This window comes from Desmodus rotundus, chromosome 9 (genome assembly GCF_022682495.2).
Source record: "Desmodus rotundus isolate HL8 chromosome 9, HLdesRot8A.1, whole genome shotgun sequence".
In the NCBI taxonomy this organism is placed as follows: domain Eukaryota; kingdom Metazoa; phylum Chordata; class Mammalia; order Chiroptera; family Phyllostomidae; genus Desmodus; species Desmodus rotundus.
This window is the reverse complement of record NC_071395.1, coordinates 104,802,221-104,826,367: the sequence shown is the minus strand read 5'-3', so window position 1 is coordinate 104,826,367 and position 24,147 is coordinate 104,802,221. Positions and strand designations below refer to the sequence as shown.

General features: G+C 41.0%; 1 protein-coding gene and 1 non-coding gene across 3 annotated transcripts; one reads left to right on the top strand and one right to left on the bottom strand.

The window, feature by feature from the left end:
* Positions 1 to 4,007: 4,007 nt before the first annotated feature.
* LOC112316615 (U6 spliceosomal RNA) lies at positions 4,008 to 4,114 on the bottom strand. The gene has a single exon (XR_002976018.2). It is a non-coding gene; the product is annotated as a U6 spliceosomal RNA (small nuclear RNA).
* Positions 4,115 to 12,496: 8,382 nt separating this feature from the next.
* KRT222 (keratin 222) lies at positions 12,497 to 19,933 on the top strand. Of its 2 annotated transcripts, none has more exons than XM_024573266.3 (6): positions 12,497 to 12,656; positions 15,651 to 15,779; positions 16,515 to 16,735; positions 18,745 to 18,818; positions 18,995 to 19,130; positions 19,573 to 19,933. In XM_024573266.3, the coding sequence occupies exons 1-6, from the start codon at positions 12,561 to 12,563 to the stop codon at positions 19,799 to 19,801; spliced, it is 885 nt and encodes a 294-aa protein (XP_024429034.2). In that variant the 5' UTR covers positions 12,497 to 12,560; the 3' UTR covers positions 19,802 to 19,933. The 2 variants fall into 2 exon arrangements, with proteins under 2 accessions (XP_024429034.2, XP_045038526.1); XM_045182591.3 differs by having other exon boundaries at positions 12,515 to 12,738.
* Positions 19,934 to 24,147: the final 4,214 nt, after the last annotated feature.

Genomic DNA, 24,147 nt, shown 5'->3' with positions numbered 1-24,147 from the left:
CTCCTATACTGAAAACTTAAGAAATATGAACCAGCGGATCCACTGGATCAATAGCAGCAGGACAGGAATGGAGACCAGCTGAGTGCAGCCTCCAGTCTCCCGGGCCGTCACAGCCGCATCAGGACGCCCCGCTCTGCGAAGCTCCCCAGATCCGGTCTTGCGGTCTGCACACCTGGGACCTGCGTTTATGGCCAGTCTTCTCCTCACGTCAAGGCAACAACATGCAGCTACTCTGAAAACTTTGAGGCAAAAACCTTCATTCTGTGCGTGTGTTCAGATGCTGCCTTTGTACTAAATGATTGTTTACCGCTAAGGAAAAGACTAGAACATACTGAGATGCAGTACAACGTGTTATAAAAGCAAGCTCAATTTTTAAAACTGAAACTATTAAACCATTTGGATCGTGGAAAATATTTATAGCACTGAGTACAATGTTAAGAACAGGATGTTCACATATTACTACCTGCCCAAAAATTATTTTTAAACCACAAAAACAGGTAGAGGTTCTATTCCAAAACTGAAGTTCGGCTCTCCGGTAAACTTTTAAATTAGGGAACGGTGTTTCTGTCTCCTAAGAGTTTGACTTCTCCCTAAGAAGCAGGAGCCAGTGCCTACTTACATATGAAGTTGTATCTGTTGACTTTTGATCCAGATTCATAAAAAGGTTGTTCTTGTCTTTCTGAACTCAAGAGGCGATGGACAAGAACAGTGAGAATGCTCCGTCCTCACAGAGATTAGAAACAAGAAGTAAAGTTTACGGTAGGCAGAGAAGAAGAAACAGCCCAAGGATTGGAGACGCTGTAGAAAGTAGCCCAAACTTGCTTACTGACTTCATGGAATTAGACAGTATTCAAAGGACCTCCAAGTGGAGACAAAGCGATGAATATAAACCACCTAGGATGGAGCTCAAGTAATGTTTTCCAAACACTCTCCTCAGGTTATAAAATGCTGCAAGTAATAAATCACTTAAAAAATGATCCGCGGCTCTCACACGACACTTGGAGAACAGGAAATAGGGATCCGGCTCTGTTACAAAACCCAGCTCACGCGCGTGGAATGGCAACATCGACATGAAATGATAAGGTGGAAAGAAGCAAACACTGAAACAACCTGCAACCACTTTCCCACTAGAATTTAAATTGTGCATAAAGGACAAGCCCAGAGTATAGGACAGATCTGTTGCAGGTAAGTACGTAAACCCCCAGACAGATGACCTGTTTATTTTGCTGACCGAACCTCAAGGAATATGAAAGCGTTTGAGAGCTCCTTACAAAATTGCATTAGGACGTGCATGGCATGGCTGCCGCTTGCTTCTTAAGGACGCGATAGACTTGGGGAGTGCTCAGCAGATCTACCGAGTAGTAAAGCAAATTACTGGAATAAGAGTCACATTGCCGTAGCTACTTTTTAAAAGGACAATAGAAAGACCACCAAAAAAGAGGTATTGTTATGATATCATGCAAATGTACATCTATAAATTACAATAGAAAAATTTACACTGACTTCTGCGTAAACTTCCCAGGAAATGATTCACAACTTTGAGGAGCATTTCATCATCTTTCTCAACACAGATGCAGGAGCTACCCAGAGGTGGGAGAGCAGGGAAGACCTCCATCAGGTTCATTCTGGAAACCCTGGTTGGTTGTCAGCTGGGAAGGACCACTGACATTCCAGACGGTACCCCCAGCTGATCCATCACAAGACTTGTCCAAAGCGCTGGGAACCGTTTTCAAGAAACTGCAATGGCCAAAGATAATAAGGGATAATATCCTAGGATATAGAGTTATAATATGGAGTATTCTAAGAAACTAAGAGAGCACGCTCACTTTGGGAAGCTAATAAATATTCATCGCAGTCCTGGGGAGGGGAAGTATCTCAGTGACCGACTCTGCTTTGTAATGGTATTTCAGAGCACAGGGCTGCCACCGAAGCAGCCAGCTCTGCTGTGACTGAGATGAATGAACTGGAGTGCAAGTTTTAGGGCCTGGAGTCTCCAGCAGCCCTGGAGTGTAAAAGGCTCCTCCTGGGTGAATCCACCAAAAACCAATTTGTGCGCAAAGATAATTTCATGATTTCACCTCAGCAGTATGTTTCTTAAACACTATACTCCCCAATGAAGTTTATATTTAAAAGCTCTTAAAGAAAAAATGCAAGATCTTGGGCCTCTTCAATTAATAACTCAGGAAAGTTTCCATTTAATGTATGGGAAACATCTGGAAGCAAAATTATTAACTGCAGATATCAGCCCCTATTTCGCAAATCCTACAGCCACCAACTTAGCTGAGACACTGCAAATGTCCACATAGCACAAAGCGCTCCGTTTGGTCCATAAGATGAGGGGGAGGCACCCTCCTCCTTCCTTGCAATCTCAAAACCTTGCCCCCTTTCCTGTGAAAAAGATGATCTGTTCTACTTGAAAGCGAAGTTAGAATAGAAGAGAGAAAATGTCTGTATGTTGTATCTCCTTTCTTGCCAAGTGAATAGGAACGCGATCTGATACTCGCAACAGAGAAAGAAACCCTTTCCAGAAGTGAGTCAACACACAAATGCACATGCCACATTCAGAAAGCAAGCAAGCAAAGTCTGTCTTATGGGTACCTGACTCAAAACACAATTATCAATTGCTCATAATATGCAAGTACAGTGAGAAGGTAGTATAGTTAAACTATCAAAGGCAGAATATAGAATCATACAGTTGAAAAAAGATCAAAGTTAACCTTGAAAGACTAACACTTAAGATTTCTTGAAGAGAACTGAAAATGTTTCCCTGATTCTCCAACACTGCTGACTTCAAGGACCACTGCTTTCAAGGTATGAGTCACTGCTTCCTGGCTACTTAGAGAAGTTTCAAAGACAATGATTTTTGAGAGGCAACTAAACTTGCGGTACCTGTATGGCAACATATCACCAAACTTCACGTCCAGAGTCAGCAATGAGAGTCGGATTGAGCTGCTAATGAGCAGAGACATTTGAAAAAAGTGATTAAGAAGGAGTTGAAGCTTAAAAGATTAGTATAATGAATTTTTCTGAAGGCAAGAGTGTGAAAATAACTTGTAAAAGGGGTGACAGAATGTGGACTCAGTGAAGGGCAACTTCGTTTGCCCTGCCAACAGTTTTCTTTTTCGTAGAGACTGGACTAAACTTCAGAAAACGTATTAATTTCCTAATGTAATTGTTTACAATTTAAGCCAAAAGCCATCTTTAAATGTATTAAACTTTTAAAATATTTGTACTGAATAAAATGGGGTTTTTTTTTTTAATTGAATGGACCTCTAGCATAAGAAGCCCAAGAGAAATGGAAATCAAGTAGAGGGGGCCAAAAAAATTAAAAGGAAATTTTAAATGTCCAGAAATTTCAGAACACTTTGTCCCACAAAACAAGCATAGTATTGCAGCCTACGGTGTTCAAGAAATCAGCAGCTGTGTTGAGCACTAAATGAGAAAATGAGTCATGTATGCTGTTATCTTAATACCAAGATTATTTTTCATACATAGCTCAAAATGTATTGACTGCTAACTATTTGAAGTTTTAATTAAAAGGAAAAAGGTGATGCACCTAAACTATCAACGCTATCATATAGGACATGAGAGCAATGTGGCTGTGACATCTGTCACCCCAGTGACCGCCAGGTTGGATTCGGCTGATGTGGCTGGCTAGGCAGGGGTCCCCTTCCTCCCTCACCGATCCATGTGCGTCCCTCCATGTGAGAGCTGTGTACTGGGTCGAAGAGGACGACCTTGCCGACTGAGGAGAGGACCTTCCTTTAGTCAAGGGCACACGAGTAGCTGCGCATCCCGGCTACAACCTCCGAACAAGCCTCGAGGCCATTATACAGTTGAAAAAAGGATGGGTTCTGTTTTACTCAATCTTCAAGATTAACACTGAGAATTATCAACGCAAATAGAAAATGTTTTCTTCTCAACCAGTGCTGACTTCTTCGACCGTCTTTTAAGCATGAATAGCTACTCTTCTGGCTGCTTAGGGAGGGTTCAAAGAAGATGATTTCTTTTTCATGGAACACTTCAAGAATCTGCATGTCACCCTTGCTCAGGGGCCACACTAATCTTCACTGTGTCGTTCCAGCTTTCGTGTATGTGCTGTCGAAGCGAGCACAATAGTGACCCCAGCTTTCTCCAAATGCTCGAAATCACTCACATTAGGAGAAGTATTAAATTCCTGTAAAATGATAGGATCTACTGAATCAGTGGTTTTTAACTGGTATGCTACAAAAAAATTTAAAACATGTAATAGCTGACTATTTAGTCAAGGGCACTGACCTCTTTTCCCTTAGATTGTCAAATAAAAAACTGACAACATGCCCTGGCTAGTGTGGCTCAGTGGATTGAGCGCCAGCCTGTGAACCGAAAAGTCACCGGTTTGATACCCAGTCGGCGCACATGCCTGGGTTGCACGCCAGGTTCCCAGTAGGGGCCGTGTGAGAGGCAACTGAGTGATGTATCTCTCACACATCGATGTTTCTCTCCCTCTCTTTCTCCCTTCCTTCCCCTCTCTCTAAAGATAGATAAATGTTTTTATAAATGACAACACAATAGCCATCCAGTGTGATACATTAAAATTATATCTATTTTTTGACAGATCGGCAAAAATATATTTTTTTTGGTGTGCTACAGGTTTTTAATAATTAGTGTTCCATGAGATGAAAAAGTTTGAAAATCGCTGACCTATGTAATTAACGTCTATTAAACTGAATAGTTGCTGGTACACTGTGTTAGTGTCTCTATGCTGAGCACAGGTCCACGCCCGAGAGCACAAGATTATCATGCTGTCCTAAATACACAGCAGTAATCCCCACCAGAGCAACTCCTCCTCTGGTTATACAATGAGAAAATCAAGACAAGCCTGAACACTGCAATGAACATTTCCAGAACTCACAACATACTTTTAAGAGAAGTTTAACAGTAATCATTTCATATTCAAGATAAGATCGCCTACTCTGATGTTTATTCACTTGTTCAAAAGCATTACATAAGCATTAAGTCCAAGGGATTAGTGGGAAAACCCACTAAATTAGTGGGCGTCGAAGCAGCTTCCAAAGAAACGTAAAGACGTGTGCTCTTTCCCTCGAGACACTCAGGCCAGTTAAGGAGGAAACAACTACCAAGCATTTTGAACCTCACTTAAAGTCGTGAAGAAATCAACATTTGTTAATTTTTATGTTTTAAATGCCATCCATTTAATAGTCAAGGTCGAATTACCACATCTTCCAAACTTGTGAGGAAATACAGCATAATTTAAAAAAATATATATTGTACTGCTAAAAGTTCTTTCATAAAATGCGTCTTTGTAAAAAGCCTAAACAGACCCCTTCTGGGACTCCAATTTTTACACGTCAAGCTTCCTGAAGAGGGTTCCACGTGTCTACAGAAGTGCAAGTGTGCTGGGAGCTACGCACACTGTATCCTCCAAAGCGAGACAACAGTGCGGAGAAGCTGGATGGAGCTCAGACACTTAGAGCCTGCCTGCGGCCTGCCTGCAGCCTGCCACACTGGAAGCAAGAAAAGAAGGGGAGGCTGGGGAGACAGACCCAGAGGCGTCTGAGAGCTGCTGCCAGGGAGCAGAGTCCAGCCCAAAGATAGTTGGAGGGCTCTTCCCTGGAAGCAGAGCACGAAAGAGGCAACGGGCATCGTGGAGAAGTAAGAAGGCAGAAAAGGGCACAGGATACAGGCAGTTCGCTTCGGGAAGAGGCACGCATGTTCATCGAGCCAGTGTGGGCAACGGGATGGCATTTTAAGCCTGAAAATAGAAATCAATCATTCAAGCCATTGTGTGAAGGCCAAGAAGCAAAAATAACATCCAAAGATACATGAACTTTGGTTACAGGTAAGAACTATGTTCTATGTGGTCCACACAGGGCTCCACAGGCTCCCCACGCAGCCTGTCACAGGAAAGCTATGGGAGAGGACGAAAGAGGAAAGCCAAAGCTGGCCCTACATCCCGCACACCTGAAATACGTCAGCGCCCGATTCTGAGGACGAGACTGTGGCTGCTGCAATGGCTGTGCAGGCATCTACCCAGGGCCAAGCGACCAGCCCTATTGCCAGAGAAGGTTCACACCAAGACACAAGCTTGCTCAGGTGGATGTTGAAAGCCACCCTCTGATTTTTCTACTCAGGGCCTCTTCCACTTCACTACTTCTTTTACCAGAGGACGCTCCACGTGCTAACCCACCATCTCTGATGCTCCACGTGCTAACCCACCATCTCTGATAAGGGTTCGAAATCGAACATGTGATGTCTTCCCATTTGTATGAAAGTGTTCCCTTAAATACACCTAGTAGAAGACAGGAGAGCCAAAGTCATCAGTTACAGAAAAGAAGTTTAGAAAAATCTTAAAGGATTTTAAAATTCATTTTTACCAAAATTAGGCATTTTAAAGGGTGAAATCTATGTGCCTAAATGCATTACATAAAAATAAATGAGTCCATTATTTTCCGCCTTAAAGCAGAAGTCCAATCTTAAGTACAATGCAAACAGTTTAGAAGAGATGTGATTTCCCCCAAAGTTTCAGGCCAAAATCCTAGCATGTTGCTCAGTAAAACTCACCAAGATGGAGGATGAGTACATGTCTACTTTACTCGAACTTATAAATATTAAAAATGCGAGGAGTGTAATGTTTTTGAGCTACCTGTCTGTCTCCTGGTAGTTTATCCCCCTCACCGCCCCCAACTTCCTTCGAGCAAAAAGATACCTCTGTGCCCACTGCCAAGGAGATTTCTGTTCCCAACCGAGAACCAAGCGATGCCCCAGCCCTTGGTCTTAGAATGAAGAGGGCCCAGGGCCCAGATGAAATGTTCAGAAAACAGCGTTCATTCTATACATTATTTTCTCTTTTTTTGCCTTCTTTTTGGTTTATTTTTTCTTTTTTTCCTGTTTTTTAAATTTTCTTTCTTTTTTTTAAAGTTTATTTCTTGATTCTTAGAGAGAGAAAGGGGAAAAGGAAAAAACATCAATGTGTTATTCCACTTATTTGAGCATTCATCGCTTGATTCTTTTTTTTTCTTCTATCTTTTTTCAGTCTACAAATTTTAATTGTCTGCTTTCCCTGTGTCAGCCACAGAGCTAGAAAGTGACAACAAACCTGTGAATCAGACAGGAAGCTCTTGGGACTTACCACTAGAATAGAAGAGCACCCCCTGATCTGAAGGGAGAGGGGAGAAAGGAGGAGTGATGAGACAGCAGCAGGAGTGAGTCCCTAGAGAGAAGCCCCGGACCTGCTTCTGAGCCAGAGCCCCTGCGGAGCAGCAAAACGCGAGGTAAGTTTGAGGAGCTGACTGCTCAGGAGCACTGGGACCTGCTTCTTCCGCCAGTCGCCCCAGGAAAGCACAAGAGCCAAATAGGTTACACTTGCGCAGTGTCTGGCAGATGGAGCCACAGCCTACTTGATGTTTCCTTGCCGCGGGCACACTGAAGCAGCAGAGTGATGCTCCAGCATGGAAGGAGGTATGGGAGAGAGCCGCGGGTGAGGCAAGGACAAACACAAATTAAAAATAGAGGCCTCATGCTCCCCGTTGAAATAAGGGGAGACACACAGCCCCCCTCCCTTCCCTTAGAGCATTTACTTTAGAAACCTTGCAATTGTATTCTTTCTCAGTTTCTTGGATCTTGTTAAAAGCTAAATAAGCCCTTTAGCCAACTTTATGACCCCGGAATGTTTTTCTCAAGGACCTGGGACCCATATCTTTGGAATGTAAATACCTAAGGAAAATAGCATCCCTGTTTCCCAGTTTCTGTGGCAAGGTAGGAGCCTCTCTCCAAAAACAATCTCTCGTTATAAGGAAGTGCATTTTTCCTTTACGTGAAGCCCATTGGTGATCACAGATGGTTACCCCACTACCAGGCAAAGCCACCACAATGACCAGATGAACTCTGCGTGTCAAGGGGCACCATCAGGCCCCCTTACTGGGGGACTAGTTATCATTTACCTTGAGAACATGTGTGTAATGGGTAATACCTGCTTGGCTACATAAGGGAGTGAGATACTGCTCTGTCTTTGCAATCTCTTGGCAGATTGCCAGGGATGTGCACCGTGTTCTGGCTTAACGTTTATACAATAACAAAAGTGTTTTCTTTTTCTACTACCTTTGTGAAGAGCACTTCTGGGTTGGGAGACTTTGTTTCCAATTGGAAGAACAATGACTAACTTAGTGAACACAGACTTGGACAGATGACGTCAAGGACGATACAGGTCACCTCGTCACAGCTACAGAAGTTCCCCAAATCTCTGATGCAACATCTTGGAGAAAAGGTACACCCCTCTACCAAACGGGGGCTCAAAATAAAGAATAAAGCAACGCATCTGTCTTCTCTACCTGAGCCGATAGACTTGAACTTGCAGCAACTGCAACCAATATAAATACTGGGACTTGCCCATGTTTAACTTCTGGAGTTGTACTTCGGACATTCGTGCTAACAACCCATTTCCTCTTGGTGAAGTTTGAGACGGAAATGAGTGGAAGGAAACAGTATTTATAAGTGATTCTCAAACTTTACAGCATATTAGACTCACCTGGGGAGGTTTTAAAATTCTGATGCCCAGCAACATCCCGAGCTAATTAAATCAGAACCTCTGAGCGAGGGACACCGCCGTCATCATTTTTTCAAGTTCCCCAAGTTATTTCGATGCACAGACAAGTTTGAGAACCAGGGATTTACTGAGACTTCAGTATGCCCCCAAATCACCTAAAGATCTTGCTAAAATGCAGATTCTGATCTGGTAGGTCTGGGGCAGGGCCTGGCAGTCTGCATTTCTATCAAGCTCCCAGTCTGGGTAACAAGGATTTAAAGACCAGCTGTGCTCCAAGGGTAGGCTCTGCAGTCAGCCTGCCTGCCTTTGAATCGTGGCTCTGCACCTTGCTGTGCTCCAGGATCTTTGTCTACAAAATGAGGATGATGATAATGGTACCCATCGATGTCTGTAGTAGCAATGGTCTGAGGGCGGTGTCATTCATCCCACGTAAGAGATAAGGAAATTGAAGTTCAAAAAGTATATTTTCCCCAGGCTCGCCTTCCAGTAATTGGCAGACAGACACTGGACCTCAGGTCTTTTCCCACCGCATCAGGCTGCTTTAAGGGCCTGGATTTAATTTAATCTAATTGTCTTCCTCTCTTCCCTGTTCTAGTTGCAGAGTGTAAATCTGAGTCACCTCTGACCTCTCCTCTCCTTCCCTTCACAGTCAGTTGTCACTTGCTAAAACTCACTGATTTCATGCCTTTTCCCCCTACTCTATTCCCATTACTCAAATTCCGTTTCCTATAATCTCCTTATGGTTCTTTTCATGAGCAAAAATAGCTTTACGTTTCTCTCCATGAATGCTGGCTGGCTAACTGGTGCCCTTACTCTGAAATCTTCTGCACTGCTCCCAAACCTGCTGGGTTATCTGACCAGGAGACTCCCCACTTCCTACGCCAGCAGTGACTCTCCATCACCTACCAAATATAACCCAGCCTTGGTAGCAGGCCTTTCCCTGAACCACCTTTTTTTTTCCAGTTTCCTCTATAATGCCTTCTCCACCACATGCCCCAAGAGGCCACCTCTCCTCTTCAGAATTCCTCTAGCACTTTTTCTGCACCCAGCACACTCCTGTGCAAGCAGTGCCCCTCCAGTGACCAAATAAATAAAGGTTCTAATTCCCAAGGGTCTGGGACACACCCTCACGAATGTCCCTGGAACCCATGTCCTCAACCACAACATTCTGGCAGTTGTGAGGTGCGTTGTGACTAATTTCTTCCCATTAACAAAGCATATTTCCAAACGATTTCCTTTTCTAATAACTAGAGTGGGTTCAAGATGCTCCCTATAAGAATGGCAGCGTTGCTCATTTGCATTCTGTTAGGATTTCTGAAGCATAAGAGAACTATAGTTAAAGCACTGAGAAGTCCATGGACCTTGCGGTTTTGTATATGCCAGAGCAGTCAGTGAGCCATTGCTACTAATTCTTTTTAATAAAGAGGGATACTTCTGAAAAGGAAATCAGCAAGCCCTGGCTGGGTGGCTCGGTTGGCTGGAGGATCATCCCACGCACCTAAAATGTTGCAAATTCGGTTCCTGGTCAGGGTGCATATAGGCAGCAACTAATCAGTATTTCTATGTTTCTCTCTCTCTCTCTCTCCCCCTCCCTCCCTCCCACCTCAATGAACATATCCCTCAGGTGAGGATTTTTTTTTAAGTAAATTGGCAATGTTTTCCCTTGAAAAATGACATCTGAGATGTTGAAATAGTTAACTTCCTTGCTCACATGCTTGTAGAATATCTTTCTAAATGCTACCCCTCTGCCCCTCCCCATAAAAACACCCAGCCCTATCTCCTTAGTGAAGTGCACGTGGGGAGGGCCCCAGTCGCGGAGGAGCTCTCACCCGTGTGAACAACGGGCCCAAACACTGGAGCTGCACTGTCGACACAGCGGCCACGAGCCACGAGCCACGCGGCTACGGAACTCCTGCAGTGTGACTCGTCCAGACTGAGATGGACTATAAAAACAGGCATCGATTTCAAAGACAGTATCAAAAGGGCAAAATATAACTATCTCGTGAACATCTTATATTGACTACATGTTGAAATAATTGTATCTTGTATATATCAGGTTAAAGCAAATCCATTAAAATTGGTGTCACTTGTTTCTGTTTCTATCTCTTGATAATGCTACTAGAAAGTTCAAAGTCACGTGGGTGGTTTGCATCTGTGGCTTGCATTGTATCCCTATTGCAAAGCACTGCTTTAGGGTGCCTCGGTGATACTGGGATGGATGCCTGTTTAAAATGCAGATTGCCAAAACCACCCCTCCATGGAATCTAGTTCCACTCTTTGTATTTTAGGCAGAGATTAGCAGGAGCTACATAAACTAACAAGAGTGTAATTCTTTCTTTTCCTCCTTCTCCTCCCACTACCAAGTGCTGGATTCTCTTTATATGTCTCTGTTGCAATTACCAAGAAAGAGAATCACTTTGGCGTAGATGATCATAAGTGCCCCTCACAAGTCACCTTTTGTATGAGCTACATCATAGGTCTCTGACCTATGGATTGCCTGTCCTTCTGTCCAGTGGCCGCCCCTAGACCAATCCTTGTGACTGGCAGGGGGGTTGGAGAGAGGCATGGGTCAAATTAAACAGAGCACAGGAATGACATGGGACCTCCTCTCGGCAGGGGTGTGAATGCCCGCTTTGTTTGGAGGGGACTGTGGGAATACCCAGCACAGGCTGGGCCAGCCAGCAGCGATTTAGTTCAGAAATTAAAACAGCGCGATGCACATTCAAAGGTCCTGTGAGCACTAGAGCCAAGGACTAACTATTCCCTGAACTATGGTGTTCTGCATACAGTTGCAGCCGAGCCATTCTACAAAAAACAGTAACGACAGATCTACTCTCAAACGATTTGTCACATCTAAGCAACTAGCTGGCCAGATTAAACAGGAAATTTAGGTGGGGAGAGGGAGAATGCAGAGACAGAAGCAGCAATATATGGAACACAACCGAGGAATCAGAGTTCAGGTCCCAACAATGCCACTGCATCACCATATGACCTTGGGCAAGACATTTGAACCTGCCTCAGGCCTATCGTCTTTCCTGGTTACAAAATGACAGGGATGTGAAGACTGGATGGAATGATGGAGGTAAAGGTGCTTTTTAACGTTCAAAGAGCTGCACAAATGTCATGTTTACAAGGGTGAGTTGTTAATGACAACCCCACAATAATGAAGGAGCAACCCCACAATAAATCTTACCTGCGTGAATACACCCTGTGCAGGGAGCATCTGGTGGTATTTTCTTTACCCTTGTTAAAGCGCGGGAAATGTTAATGCTCGGCGCTTGTACTCTGCTGGCACCTCCCTCCAGCTCTGGCTTCCTGCATAACCTGCCTTCACCTCCGACATCACACCTGCTGTCAGGCCAGCAGCCCGCCACTGAGCCGCCCAGTATGCATGCGAGGGAAATACAATCTATCAGTCCTGTGGCTAATGACAATTGTCAACTGAATCTGGTGGCAGCTTTTTCCAGTAACTGTCAGGATGTCCAAGACCGACAGCGTACCCTAATGCCCTGCCACAGCATTTGTTTAAAGAATTCAAATGGTAAGAAAAACCGTGAAGGAGAAGTTCAGCGATCATGTTTTGGGGCCCAGATTTATTTCCATGCAAGATTTTGGGAAAACAAAATATAACTTTCTTTATATTATGCCCCATTTCCTTTCCACAAGAGAAATTACCTTTTTTTCTCCAAAAGTGCTCAGTTTTAGAGAGAACCACTTCAGGAATACTGAGGATGTTCTGTTTCTTTCTTTCTTTTCTTCTTTTTTTTTGGGGGGGGGGGTTCCTTTATTGAGGGACTGACACTTCTACTATTCCAACAACAGCAGGAGAAGAGGGTTTACCAAATATTTGCATAATTGACTACAAACACGGGAATTTCCGTGGCTTCGGAAAAAGGAGCTCTGCCCCTTTAAGGCTCCATGGGGCTCTGGGCTCGGAAGCGGGCAGAGCAGCGCTGCAGCGGAGACTCATCCTATCGATAAGGTTCAGTTAGCCAAGGTGGAGGATGGGAAAGGAATGGAGCTGTCCCAGCTACTCAATGAGATCAGGGCAAACTATGAAAAGCTCCTCACCAGAAATCAGATAGAGACCGTGCTCTCAACAAGGATCCAGGTAATGATTTCATACAGACAGGCACCTTCCAGGATAAGGAGACAGTCCATGTCTGCCCAATTCCTGCCCCGGCCTCTCTGAGGTACAGTATTTCCTTTTCAATGCAGCATATACTGGGGAAGGAAGGAATGTAGGCTCTACTGCAATCTGATGGGGACTTCAGGGGGAAATGCTGTGATGACACTGTTAAGTGACCATGAAATAAGTGGTGATGGATGTGTTTAGTTTTCATAGAAATTACGAGGTAGCTATCGTTAATAAAACCTGGGGTCAACATACAATAAAATGGTATGCTCGGACCTCTTTTAGACTTCCTCCCAGGAGGAAGCATTTCACATCCCCTTCAGAGATATCATGGAGTTATTTATAGAGATGATTCCAATCACATCTTTAAAATGGCAAGCAGAGAAAAACTAAGTAAAATATTTCTGAACCTTTTTAATGAATTCAGTTGTATACCAGGTCGTTATAAATAGAAATTATCTGGGTATGTGAGCACAGCATTCAGAACAATTCAGATATAAACTGGGACAATCAAAATTCCCCAAATTGATAGACTCTCCATTTAGATTATAGATTTTTGCTTTCGTGCTATAAGATGAGAATGTTTATTTCCAATACTTGGCATGTAACATTGAAGTTTTAAAAGCAAGAGAGAGCCAAGTTAAATAAGGGCTAAATCCTAATTTCATAGACTTACTTTGTTTTCAAGTGATAATCACCTTTAGCAATTAACTACGGTCTCAAATCTTTAAACAAATGTACAAACAAATATTTTAGAAACAAAGATTCAGAAATTCAGAAATTTGTTTTCAGTTTACCTACCATATCTGAGTTCCAGTTCTGTTCCAAGCACCCCAGTACAGCAAAGCGCTTACTTAAGAACATCACTAAGAGGGGGAATATATTACTGGGAAATCATAGGACTTTACTCCATTAGCTATTCATTTTTGGTAACAATATAAATTTTACCTCTGGGTAACATCGTCAGTTTTCATAAAGAATGATCAGTATCCTGGACTAAGCAAAGTCACTGGGATATTTAATTATTGGAATAGTTCACTCACCTTTTACAAAGGGGAGGGGGGATTAATGACAATTTCTAATGATAATTTCTGAAAAGCGTAAACCAAATAAACATTTTATTTTTGCAATAGTAAAAATACAAGTTATTTAGTTTACAAATCACAATGCATCAATTAATATATCTACTTTAGAGGATTGTTTTCAAAGAATTCATAAAGCTGAAATAAATTCAAGAAAGTCTATTTAATTATTACAAAATAAAGAAACATAAGCTGCTTTAGTTACTGCTATATAATAAACCACCCCAAAACTTAAATTTTTTAAAAAATTGTGTTTCCTCTCATGATTCTCTGGGCTGCCTAGGTCTCTGGGGTGACTCTGCCACCGCAGATGACATTGGCGGGGACAGCAATCATCCTGGGGTATACAACTGGGCTGGGTCATCCAGGGTGGCTCATTGCTGTGTCTGGCATCTTGACGGGGTTTTTGAAAGGCTGGCTCAGCTGAGACAACTGGGCCTGTCTCTCTGCCTCTCTCCCCGTGTGGCCTCAGGCTCTCCCTCTGTCTGGCCTCTCTACATGATCTCTCCAACAAACATTCAGACTTCTTAAACGTTGGTCCAGGGATCCCAAAAGCACAGAAGTGGAAGTTGTCAGGACTTCTTAAGGCTTAAGCCTAGAACTGCCACTTCGGGCACATTCTACTGGCTAAAGGACAAGACACGGGTCAGCCCAGATTTGGTGTGGAAGTCCGTCCATCACACAGAGACATGAATTTTGGGAAGTGTGGTTCACTGGAAACCATCTTCAGAATCTAGCTACCGCACAGCCCTCGCTGCTGACTCCGAAATCCAAAAGACCAGTAAATACCATCATTCTTATGCGCTCCTATTTCCTAAATTCTCACAAATTTTCTTTTGTAGTTGCTCTGATAGGTGTTGCTGCTTGCTTTTGCCAAAAATGCTAAGAACGACAAACCACAAGAAACACGTGGACGCTGTTCTCTAACACCTTGCCCTAAACTGTATTCAAAGACTTGCAATTCCTGCAGTGTTTCCTTTAAAAAAGAATCTCTTGTACCATCATATTAATTTATTTTATAAGAACATAAAAAGGTATAATTTTTGCTTCAAAATAGTACAACCAATTTCATACACTGCTTCTATTGCTCTTGGGGCCAAATGCTGAGAATTCTGTCAAAAGACACTTTCACTTAATTTCAACATCAGCATAAGAACATTTAAAGCTAACTATTATATAAAATATTCTATTTGTTATTTAATATGAAGATATTTAGAAAACAATGTATAAGGAAGTCCTTTTTGCTACTACCCTAGATACCCGAAATTAACATGCCTTCTGAAAAGATCATATTGAAAAAGAGAAATCAACAGTGAGGTAGCTGAACACAGAAATCTATCTGAGGATCTCTAATGCCTGTGATAACTTAATTCTCTAAATTATTCATAATATACTTTCCAGCAATATTTACCTGCTGTCCATGTACCCAGTCCAATCATTGATTAATTTAGGATATATAGCTATTTATTTGCTTTTATAAACCAACCTGCAAGAAAATATGGGGGGAAATAGTAGCCAATTTCAATCTTTCTTGCTTATTAATGCCATATATAATGGAAAGTTAAGAATCAGAGGTCTCACCCTTAGGCCCTGTAAACTGTTACTTTTCATTCAAATTGTTGTGTTTTCCTGCTTTTCACAGACTGCCGTAGTAGGAAGAGACTTTTGAGGTTCATTTTACATCTGAGAAAACTAAGGCTGAGATTGCAACTGACTTGCTCACATATTTAATTAGTAACTCAGCACCAAAACATACACTTATAATCTAACAATTCAAAGAAAAACAATGATTGGATTCCTATGTACTTCTCTGCAATTGCTTTTAAATATCTCATTTTCGAGAATGCTCTTTCTCTTTTTGTCACTGTTGTTGTTGGCCCTCTTCTAGCTAGAAGAAGATTTAAGCAAAAAAATGGACAAAGATGAAGAGGCTCTAAAGGCAGCACAAGCAGAACTCAAGGAAGCCCGACGCCAGTGGCACCACCTGCAAGTGGAAATCGAGTCCCTCCACGCTGTGGTAAGAATGACCTCCAGATCGACTGGCCCACTGAGTCTCCCGACGTTGCTTGATTAAGAGAGGGAAACAAAAGTCCCGTCCCGCCGCCTTACAGTGAGAAACCCACAATAAGACAGTGATTAAGGCCACTGAATTCTATCCCTGGTCCCACTTCAACTGCCTTCATGGCAATAGCTGTTATCAAATCACTCCCGGTTTAGTTCGCACCTAGAAAAATGAAGTGGTCCTTGCTTATTGCCCGTGGGTCCTCTAACTGTTGGAGTGCGGCAACAGAGCTTCCGTCATTATCCAGTCACCATAGTGGGGAGTCCCTTACCCACACTATTGAGATGTCTAATAGAAAACTATTTAAACACTTTCCTAAATTGCCTTTTACAAGCAGTCCACTTTGGCTTTGATATTTAATAGTCTATATTTTCAATACTTAAAAAATTAAATAAGAGTAATAAGTTAATCACACTGGGGTTTGTTTTGTTTTGTTTTGTTTTTACCATAAGAGTTTTACCATAACAGGATTCCTTTGAAATAGGAAGCTCTCTAACTACATATATACAAATGCATATATTGTTAATATTTAAGTCATACATAAAGCTATAAGGAAACACCTCTTCCTTAAGTGTAGAGTTATTGCAACCTTTTTAAGAAAGACAACAAAATAGAATACAGATACTGCCGATCAGATTTCAGAAACACGTTTGCTTTCCTGATTCACTGATGAAGGTCTGTATAAAACAGGAGAGGGGCCTGGAAAACTCCCTGCAAGCCAGTGAGCAGCATTACCAGATGCAGCTACAAGACCTGGAGGCTGTGATTGAAGGACTGGAAAAAGAGCTACAGGAAGTAAGGCGCGGCATCGAAAAGCAGCTTCAAGAGCATGAGATGCTTCTCAACACAAAGATGAGGCTAGAACAAGAAATAGCAACTTACCGCCGCCTCCTAGAAAAGGAAGAAATCAGGTACTTAATACCATGAGTTCATGACAAGCGGCCAGACGTGCAGAGTCATTTATGTCACTGTTGATGCACTCAGAGAAACTGAATCTAAAGAAGCCATCATCACCATGGCGTGCTCACTGAGTTTCTACAATAAAATTAGTACCCAGTGCCAAGAATATGAGGAAGAACTACTTCTAGCCTCCACAAATTACGGACAAAACAGCCAAAGTCAGGCACATTAGCTACAACAGACAGCACATCAAGCCTAGAACCAAATGTAAACAATTCCCAATTCATACAAAAATGACCTTTCGAACACTTTCTCACTTTCCTTGCCCTGCAAACCTTTTAGAATTAGTCACTGCCTTGTATGGACCATCTGCGAGGAAAGTTTGGAAAACTATTACTACCACATACCCCGCAACAAAGGCCCACTCCTATTACCCATCAGACACCAGAATAGTACAGCCATGGAAAGCAGTCATGTTTGGAGGACTTAGGAGACTTTCAGATGTCCTGATAACAAAAGCTATCAAAGAGGAATTCTTACAAATTCAGTTTCATGATCTGCACTCACTTTCAAGGTCATATGGCTTTGAACACAGCACAACCTCCAGTTTTCCATGTTCTCAGAAAAAGAAAACTTTATTCTTTTTTACCCAATTTTTTAAAATTTTCAAGTACAGTCGACATACAATATTATATTAGTTTCTGGCATACAGCCTAGTGATTAGACCCATCGGACACCACACATAGTTATTATATTTTTGACTATATTCCCTACACTGTACTTTACATCCTCATGACTATTGTTACTGCCAATTTGTACTTTTAATCCCTTCGCCTTTTGCGCCCATCCCCACAAGCCCCCTCCCATCTGACAACTATCAAAATGTTTTCTGTATCTGAGTCTGTTTCTGGTCTGCTTGCTCACTTATTTTGTTTTTTAGATTCCACGTATAAGTGAGATCATATAGTATTTGTCTTTCTCTGTCTTAACTTCACTCAGCACAATACCCCCTAGGTCCACCCATGTTGTTGCAGATGACAAGATTTCATTCTTTTTTTTATGGCTGATTCATATTTCATTGTATATATGTACCACTTCTTTAAAAGGAAACCTTTATTCTTGCTTGCTTCAGAATCCTGAGTCTTCTATAAAACTAGATGGAACTGCTTTAACCTATAATATCTTGACATTTACTAAATCTTTGAAAAACATAGATTGAATTCAAAATATACCGCTTACTAGCTGAGTGATGCCAGGGAAGTTACTAAACCTCTCTGCACATCAGTTTTCTCATCTATAACATGGGAAAAAATATTACCTACCTCATAGGATTGCTGTGAAGATGAAATAGATTAATGTTTGTCAAATGCTTAAAATAGTGTTATGTAAATATACATATAATTTATAATTAAATAAAATAAAGGGTTGTGAATTTTATTTAATTCCTAATCCTTCAGGATATTGGTAACTTGGTCTTTAATATTCCTATAATAAGATTTTTATTATGCTATATTTAATATATACAAGAAAGTATCAAGAAAAATACAACAAACCCCATGCACGCACTTCCCCCAGCCCCCCCCCCCCCCCCCCGCAGTGAAACATACGAACTGCTGTTGAAATCTATCAACACCCCCCCAGCCCCCCCCTCCCACACCACAGGGCCCCAGTCTCATCCCCCTCCCTCAGTCGCACCTGGCTCTGGAATGTGATGCTTATTAGTCTCAAACTCCTTCATTCTAATACGTGTGTATCCCTAAACAAAATATGAAATGGTTTTGTATATTATTTAACCTTTATCAAATTAGCTACAATTTACCCTGCTTTTTCACTCAGTGTTCCATTTGGGAGATTCATCCATGAGATCCAGAGTACCCTTAGTTCACATACTTTCACTGCTAATTAGTATTTCCATTGTATGAATATACTCCAATTTATCTATTCTCTTATTGGTGAGCATTTGTTTCAATTATCTGCCAGTACATTGTTGCTCCTATAACATAATTCTTTCCAATTTCAGATATTACGGTTGTATCCAAGGAGGGAAAAAAGAACAAAAACCGACCAGTAGAGTTGGTTTTGTTTTACCTTCAGGTGAGTTTCTGATATAAGTAAACTAATTTGAAAACTGAAATGCCACTTGTAGGGACTATAAACACTCTAACATAGCAAAAATAAGCAATAATTAAATGAATTCTGACATGAGTTGACTGCGATTAGTACGTACTTCAACACTGTAATTTAATATTTCATACATCAAATTTTCACAGCCATTATAAATGAAATATCTTTCTCGACGAAAGTCCCACAGAAGTGTGGGAATGAAAAAGTGGAAACAGTGACCAAACAAGCAATATTAAACGGAAACGTCGTGAAGGACAGCACCGAAGCTCACGGCACTATTCAGTAAGTAAAATAATTTCCACCAAGACATGATAATAAACACGCAAAGAAATTAACTTTGATTGAATAATCTCAGTAATCTTTGAATATTCCCAAACATAATTTTAATGTTTCATTTTAACATAATTTAAATCTTTTAATTTTTAATCTGATGTGAGTAAATATGCATAAACAACTCATGGAGAAATGCTCAATCCTTAACTCACCATTTTTCTAAAAATGCATCAAATTATGAAAGTTCCACAGATTTCCTTGAAATTATATTCATATGATTTTTTAAAGTATGTAAGTTATAAATTCCATGATGTAAATTGTCCATGAAACTTAAAACATAAATTATAAATTATTCAAACTTCTTGATTTCTTTTTCATATGGAATACATATTACATATTTTTAAATATATCCATACTTCTTCATGTAGAAAGGTTCATTTTATCATTTCAGGACAGAGAAAGTGGATGAAGTTATTAAAGAATGGGAAGGTTCCTTCTTTAAAGATAACCCTCGATTAAGGAAAAAATCTGTTTCTCTTCGATTTGATCTTCATTTGGCAGCCGCTGATGAAGGGTGTTTACAGACTAAACAGGAAAATCTACCAGATATAGAAGTCAGGCTAATCATGAGGAGATCTTGTAGTATTCCCTCCATCAAGTCTCCACCAGCCGCTAATTAATCCCAAGAAAGTGCTGACTTGATTTGAAAATGACATTAGCGTGGGCCATGCTGACCCCCCTGTCCCAAATATAAGTAAAGTATGTACGCTAAGTTAGGCATGTGTGTTATGATTGATGTGTGATTTTCTCCAAAGAAAAAACATGGCAAGGGACAAAATTTCACTGAATCTAACTATGGATGTATTTTTTGGAAATGGGGAAGCTTAAAAATAAAATCAGAAATGCAGTACAGTTTCTATTTTATTTATTCTCCAAATAGTCTTTTTGGTTCCCTTGAAATTTTATCAGAGACTGTAAGCGTTAGTGGCTTAGTTAAGTCTTTGAAATTTTAATCAATGGCTGAATACTCTAAGCAAAAAGGGAATAATTTATCTAAATATTATTGTATTACATTAAGAATCACACTGAGATATTTATCACTATTGTATGACTGGTTATATCTAAAAAGATTTTTCTGCCCTGGTTGGTGTGGCTCAGTGGCTTGATTGCCAACCTGCAAACCAAAGGGGTCACCAGTTCGATTCCCAGTCAGGGCACGTGCCTGGGTTGCGGGCCAAGTCCCCAGAAGGGGGCACCCAAGAGGCAACCACACATTGATGTTTCTCTCCCTCTCTTTCTCCCTCCTTTCCCCTCTCTCTAAAAATAAATAAAAATTTTTAAAACGTTTTCCAATTGAAAAAGAAAACAATTATAAACAAACTTTTAAAGAGGACTCCCTATTCACTTAACCAAAATTTTTCCTTTTGTGACAATCATTTGCATATTTAGAAAAATAAATTACTTCCTATGAGCAGTTTTGAGCAAACTATAGACAATAGCCCAGTGCTAATTTGATTAAATAAAATTGATGTTCATTTCAAAGTACTTTGTATTCATTATCTGATTTCCAGAAATTTCTTTATTGTCCTCTACTACAAAAAAAAAAAAAAGAGGCCAGCTGCACAAACAAAATATGAAAGCTGATTACTACAGTTTCTAGAACGTATCCAACCTCTCACCATCCCAGCTTTGCCATCTGTAAAGTTAAATGTGATTACCTGGAGCATTTGATGTGACATTAGGTAAAATACTACAGAAAGTCTTAGAAGTATTTCCTGAAATCATTTATGTGAATTAAGATAACACTATTGTTATCTAAGCTAAGAGTATTTGCAGGATTTATGTTTTTTAATTGTTCAAACTGTAATAAATATGGATAGAAAATATATATTTGTGATTAAGTCAAGTTTTGTTGCCAAGTTTTTTAAATAACCTAATTTGTTTAACACAGGTATATTTATTTTAAGACCTTAAATAATAAAAACCTGTTTTAAACATTAGAAATTTATAGGCTACTAATTTTTTTCTAAACGGAAAAATTTGAGTACCACTCACAATACTTCTTTCCCAGCTAAAGTATCATCCAAGGGCTACAGCTATGTTAGCATTTTAGTACAGCCTTTTCAATCTCAATGTCTCTCTCTCTCCCTCCCTCTCTGTCTCTCTCTTTCTCTCTCTGACCCCCTCCCCTCTCTCTCCCTTTATTTCAACCAAAAAACGGTATATTTTAACCAGAAGAAAATTATGTTAAATAATCTTTAACATAATACAGGGATGTAAAGTTAAAGTTTTTCTTTCAATTACTTCAGGTTAATTTTTGCCTGGCTTATTCTATTTAGTGGAAGGGATCATTGGGATCACTTTGTTGTCACGAAAACAGCAGCATGTTAAGTGCTTATTCTTGCATAAGCATCTCACCTAAAACACACCTTAGACATAAAAGCGTTTTAACTCAGCATTAGTTAAGTGCTACTAACTCCATTGAAGCTTTGAACAGCGCGATCGTGCAAGCTAGTGTACTCCCGTTACTGTGCTGAGCAGCAGTAATGGTAAGCAGTGTAACCAGCGCAACCAGTGCAACCAATCTGCAGTGTGAAAACTCCATACTGGGCACCGGGAATGTAATGCTTATAACAGTAACTCCACTATGCAACTATTGCGTGTCACGTGTACATTTTAAACGACAGTACTTGAATTCATAACAAAGTTTTATTTGCTGTGGGGCATTTTAAATTGGGATATGAATTTACCAAGGTAAAGGAAAACACTGCAATAAAAAAAAAATTGAAACGTGAATTCTAAATCTGCGTTGTGTTTGAGTTTGAGACGCTGTGTTGAGTTGAATTTTTCCAATATGGTCAGCTCACTTGGGGAATGAAGAAAATGGTAACCATGGAGGAGAGAGAAATTTTTATGCTTTTTTATCAAAAGAAAAATTAAGAATGGTATATGCTAATAAAAAATCAAAATAATCCCATAATCCTATAACAGTGGCCACCACGTGCAAAATACTCTGCTCCCCACACTGTACTCAGCATGCCTGCCCATAATCCGTAATCCTTACACCAGTGCTACAAGGTCTATAATGTCATCCTCATTTTATAGATGAATAGAAAGTAATATCCTTCTGTTTTTCTGGAATAATTAAAGTGGATGCTTCTATAGCAAAATACAAAACTAAAGAGTCATTCCAATGGCTGACAACCGTAGGGTCCCACCCGGCACTGTCACGAACTGCCCGTGAAACCAGGAAGGAATCACTTCCAGGTCCTAGGCCTCAGTGTTCACACTCGAAAACAAAGGGAAAGGCGGTCCTCGGTAGTAATGCGTAGCCTTACACGTGAAAATACTTGGCAGAGCACTACTCACGTACACAGCACTGTGTGGATGGAAATTGTCACTGGGAAAGAATTTGTGAGAACAAGTATAGCTGACAATGATTAAGTAATAATTTAAAACACAACAGGTCATGAGAATGTTTAAAATTCTTTGCTTCCAGAAGAGTTACTCTTCCCCAATGAGTTACCCAATTTGAGCTGTTCTACCATGACAGTTTTTAAAGTACAAAAATGTTCTTTAGAGTCAAAAACTGCATGAATTTAAAAATTTCAAATGGAAACATTATGACACATGAGCCAAAATTAAACTCTAAATAATATGCATAGACACATTAAATTATCAACACGTGAAGGTTTTTGGAAGTTTGTGCACAGGGCATACCTTGGTTCTGCGTTTGCGAGTTACGGCCAGCATGCAGACACAGACTGCCAGTGTTCCCGGACACACTACAGGTGCCCATTTTGAAATAAGGTACAGGTACAATTCAGCACAAGCCTTCTCCAGTTTCCCTCACGCACGTAGACCCCACCAGGGGTGTCCAACCCACGGCCCTCGGGCTGCGTGTGGCCCAGGATGGCCATGAATGCAGCCCAACACAAAATCGTAAATTTACTTAAAACCTTTTTCTGCTCATCAGTTTTGGTTAGTGTTTGTGTATTTAATGTGTGGCCCAAGACAACTCTTCTTCTTCCAGTGTGGCCGAGACCCCAAAAGTTTGGACACCCCTGCCAGGAGGCCAACTTTGGGCCTCATCATCCCCGCAGCAACTATATATCTCTGCCCTTGTAGCTGAAAGCAGCTATAAATAACATGTAAATAACAGGTTTGGGTATGTTCTAATAAAACTCCAAAAAGAGGAGGCAGCCAGGAACTAGCTTACAGTTACGTTTGGCAGACTCCTGCCCTAGGCCCTCAAATAAGGTCTGTGAATGACAGATCACACCCCAGATTCTGCAGGACCACCCTGTTTTCAAACACTGTCATTCTTTTCCACACCACGTGTCAAAGCTCACATCCCAAATCCTCAAGGGATTTAAAGGTAATTCAGAAGGTTGAAAAGCAAACCATACTGTGTCCGATTGTGTAAAACAATGCGAATCGCTGTCCTGGACATCTGCTGGCCTGCAGTGTTTCACAGCCATCCCGCAATAGACACTGAAGCCGCATAATTTCTTCTGCTTCCACAGAAACAGCCTGTTTCATCGTGTTGCCTATAACCAGACTTTGATAAGCTATTTGGCTCAGGCAGAGTTCTGTCCTCCGTTTCCCTATTTTAAGAAAAAAAATCATTTAAAAAAGCTTCATTAGAACATACCACACACAAACTTTATGGTTCAGTGGTTGGTTCAAAATCTTGAGTCATAGGTTTTTTTGAAATCTGTTGAACTACTAACCCTCTATCTGGGGGGGTGGGGAGAAGCACATAAAAATGTGTACAGTTTTAAAGGTTCATAGACTTTCTAGAGCCTACTCATGGACTACTAGGTGGCCAAGGGGTACAGGTTTTGCCTTGGTCTCTCCCATTATCCATTTTTTCCTTGGTCTCTCCCATTACCTCCTTTTTCTTCTTCCTTCTGAGTCATGGTTCTCCTTGTACCCCCAATTCTGTCTCCCTCCCCAGCTTCTTCCCACAGAACTATAGAAAGAAATCAGAGACCAGGGCTTGAATCCCAGCTTAATCACTCAC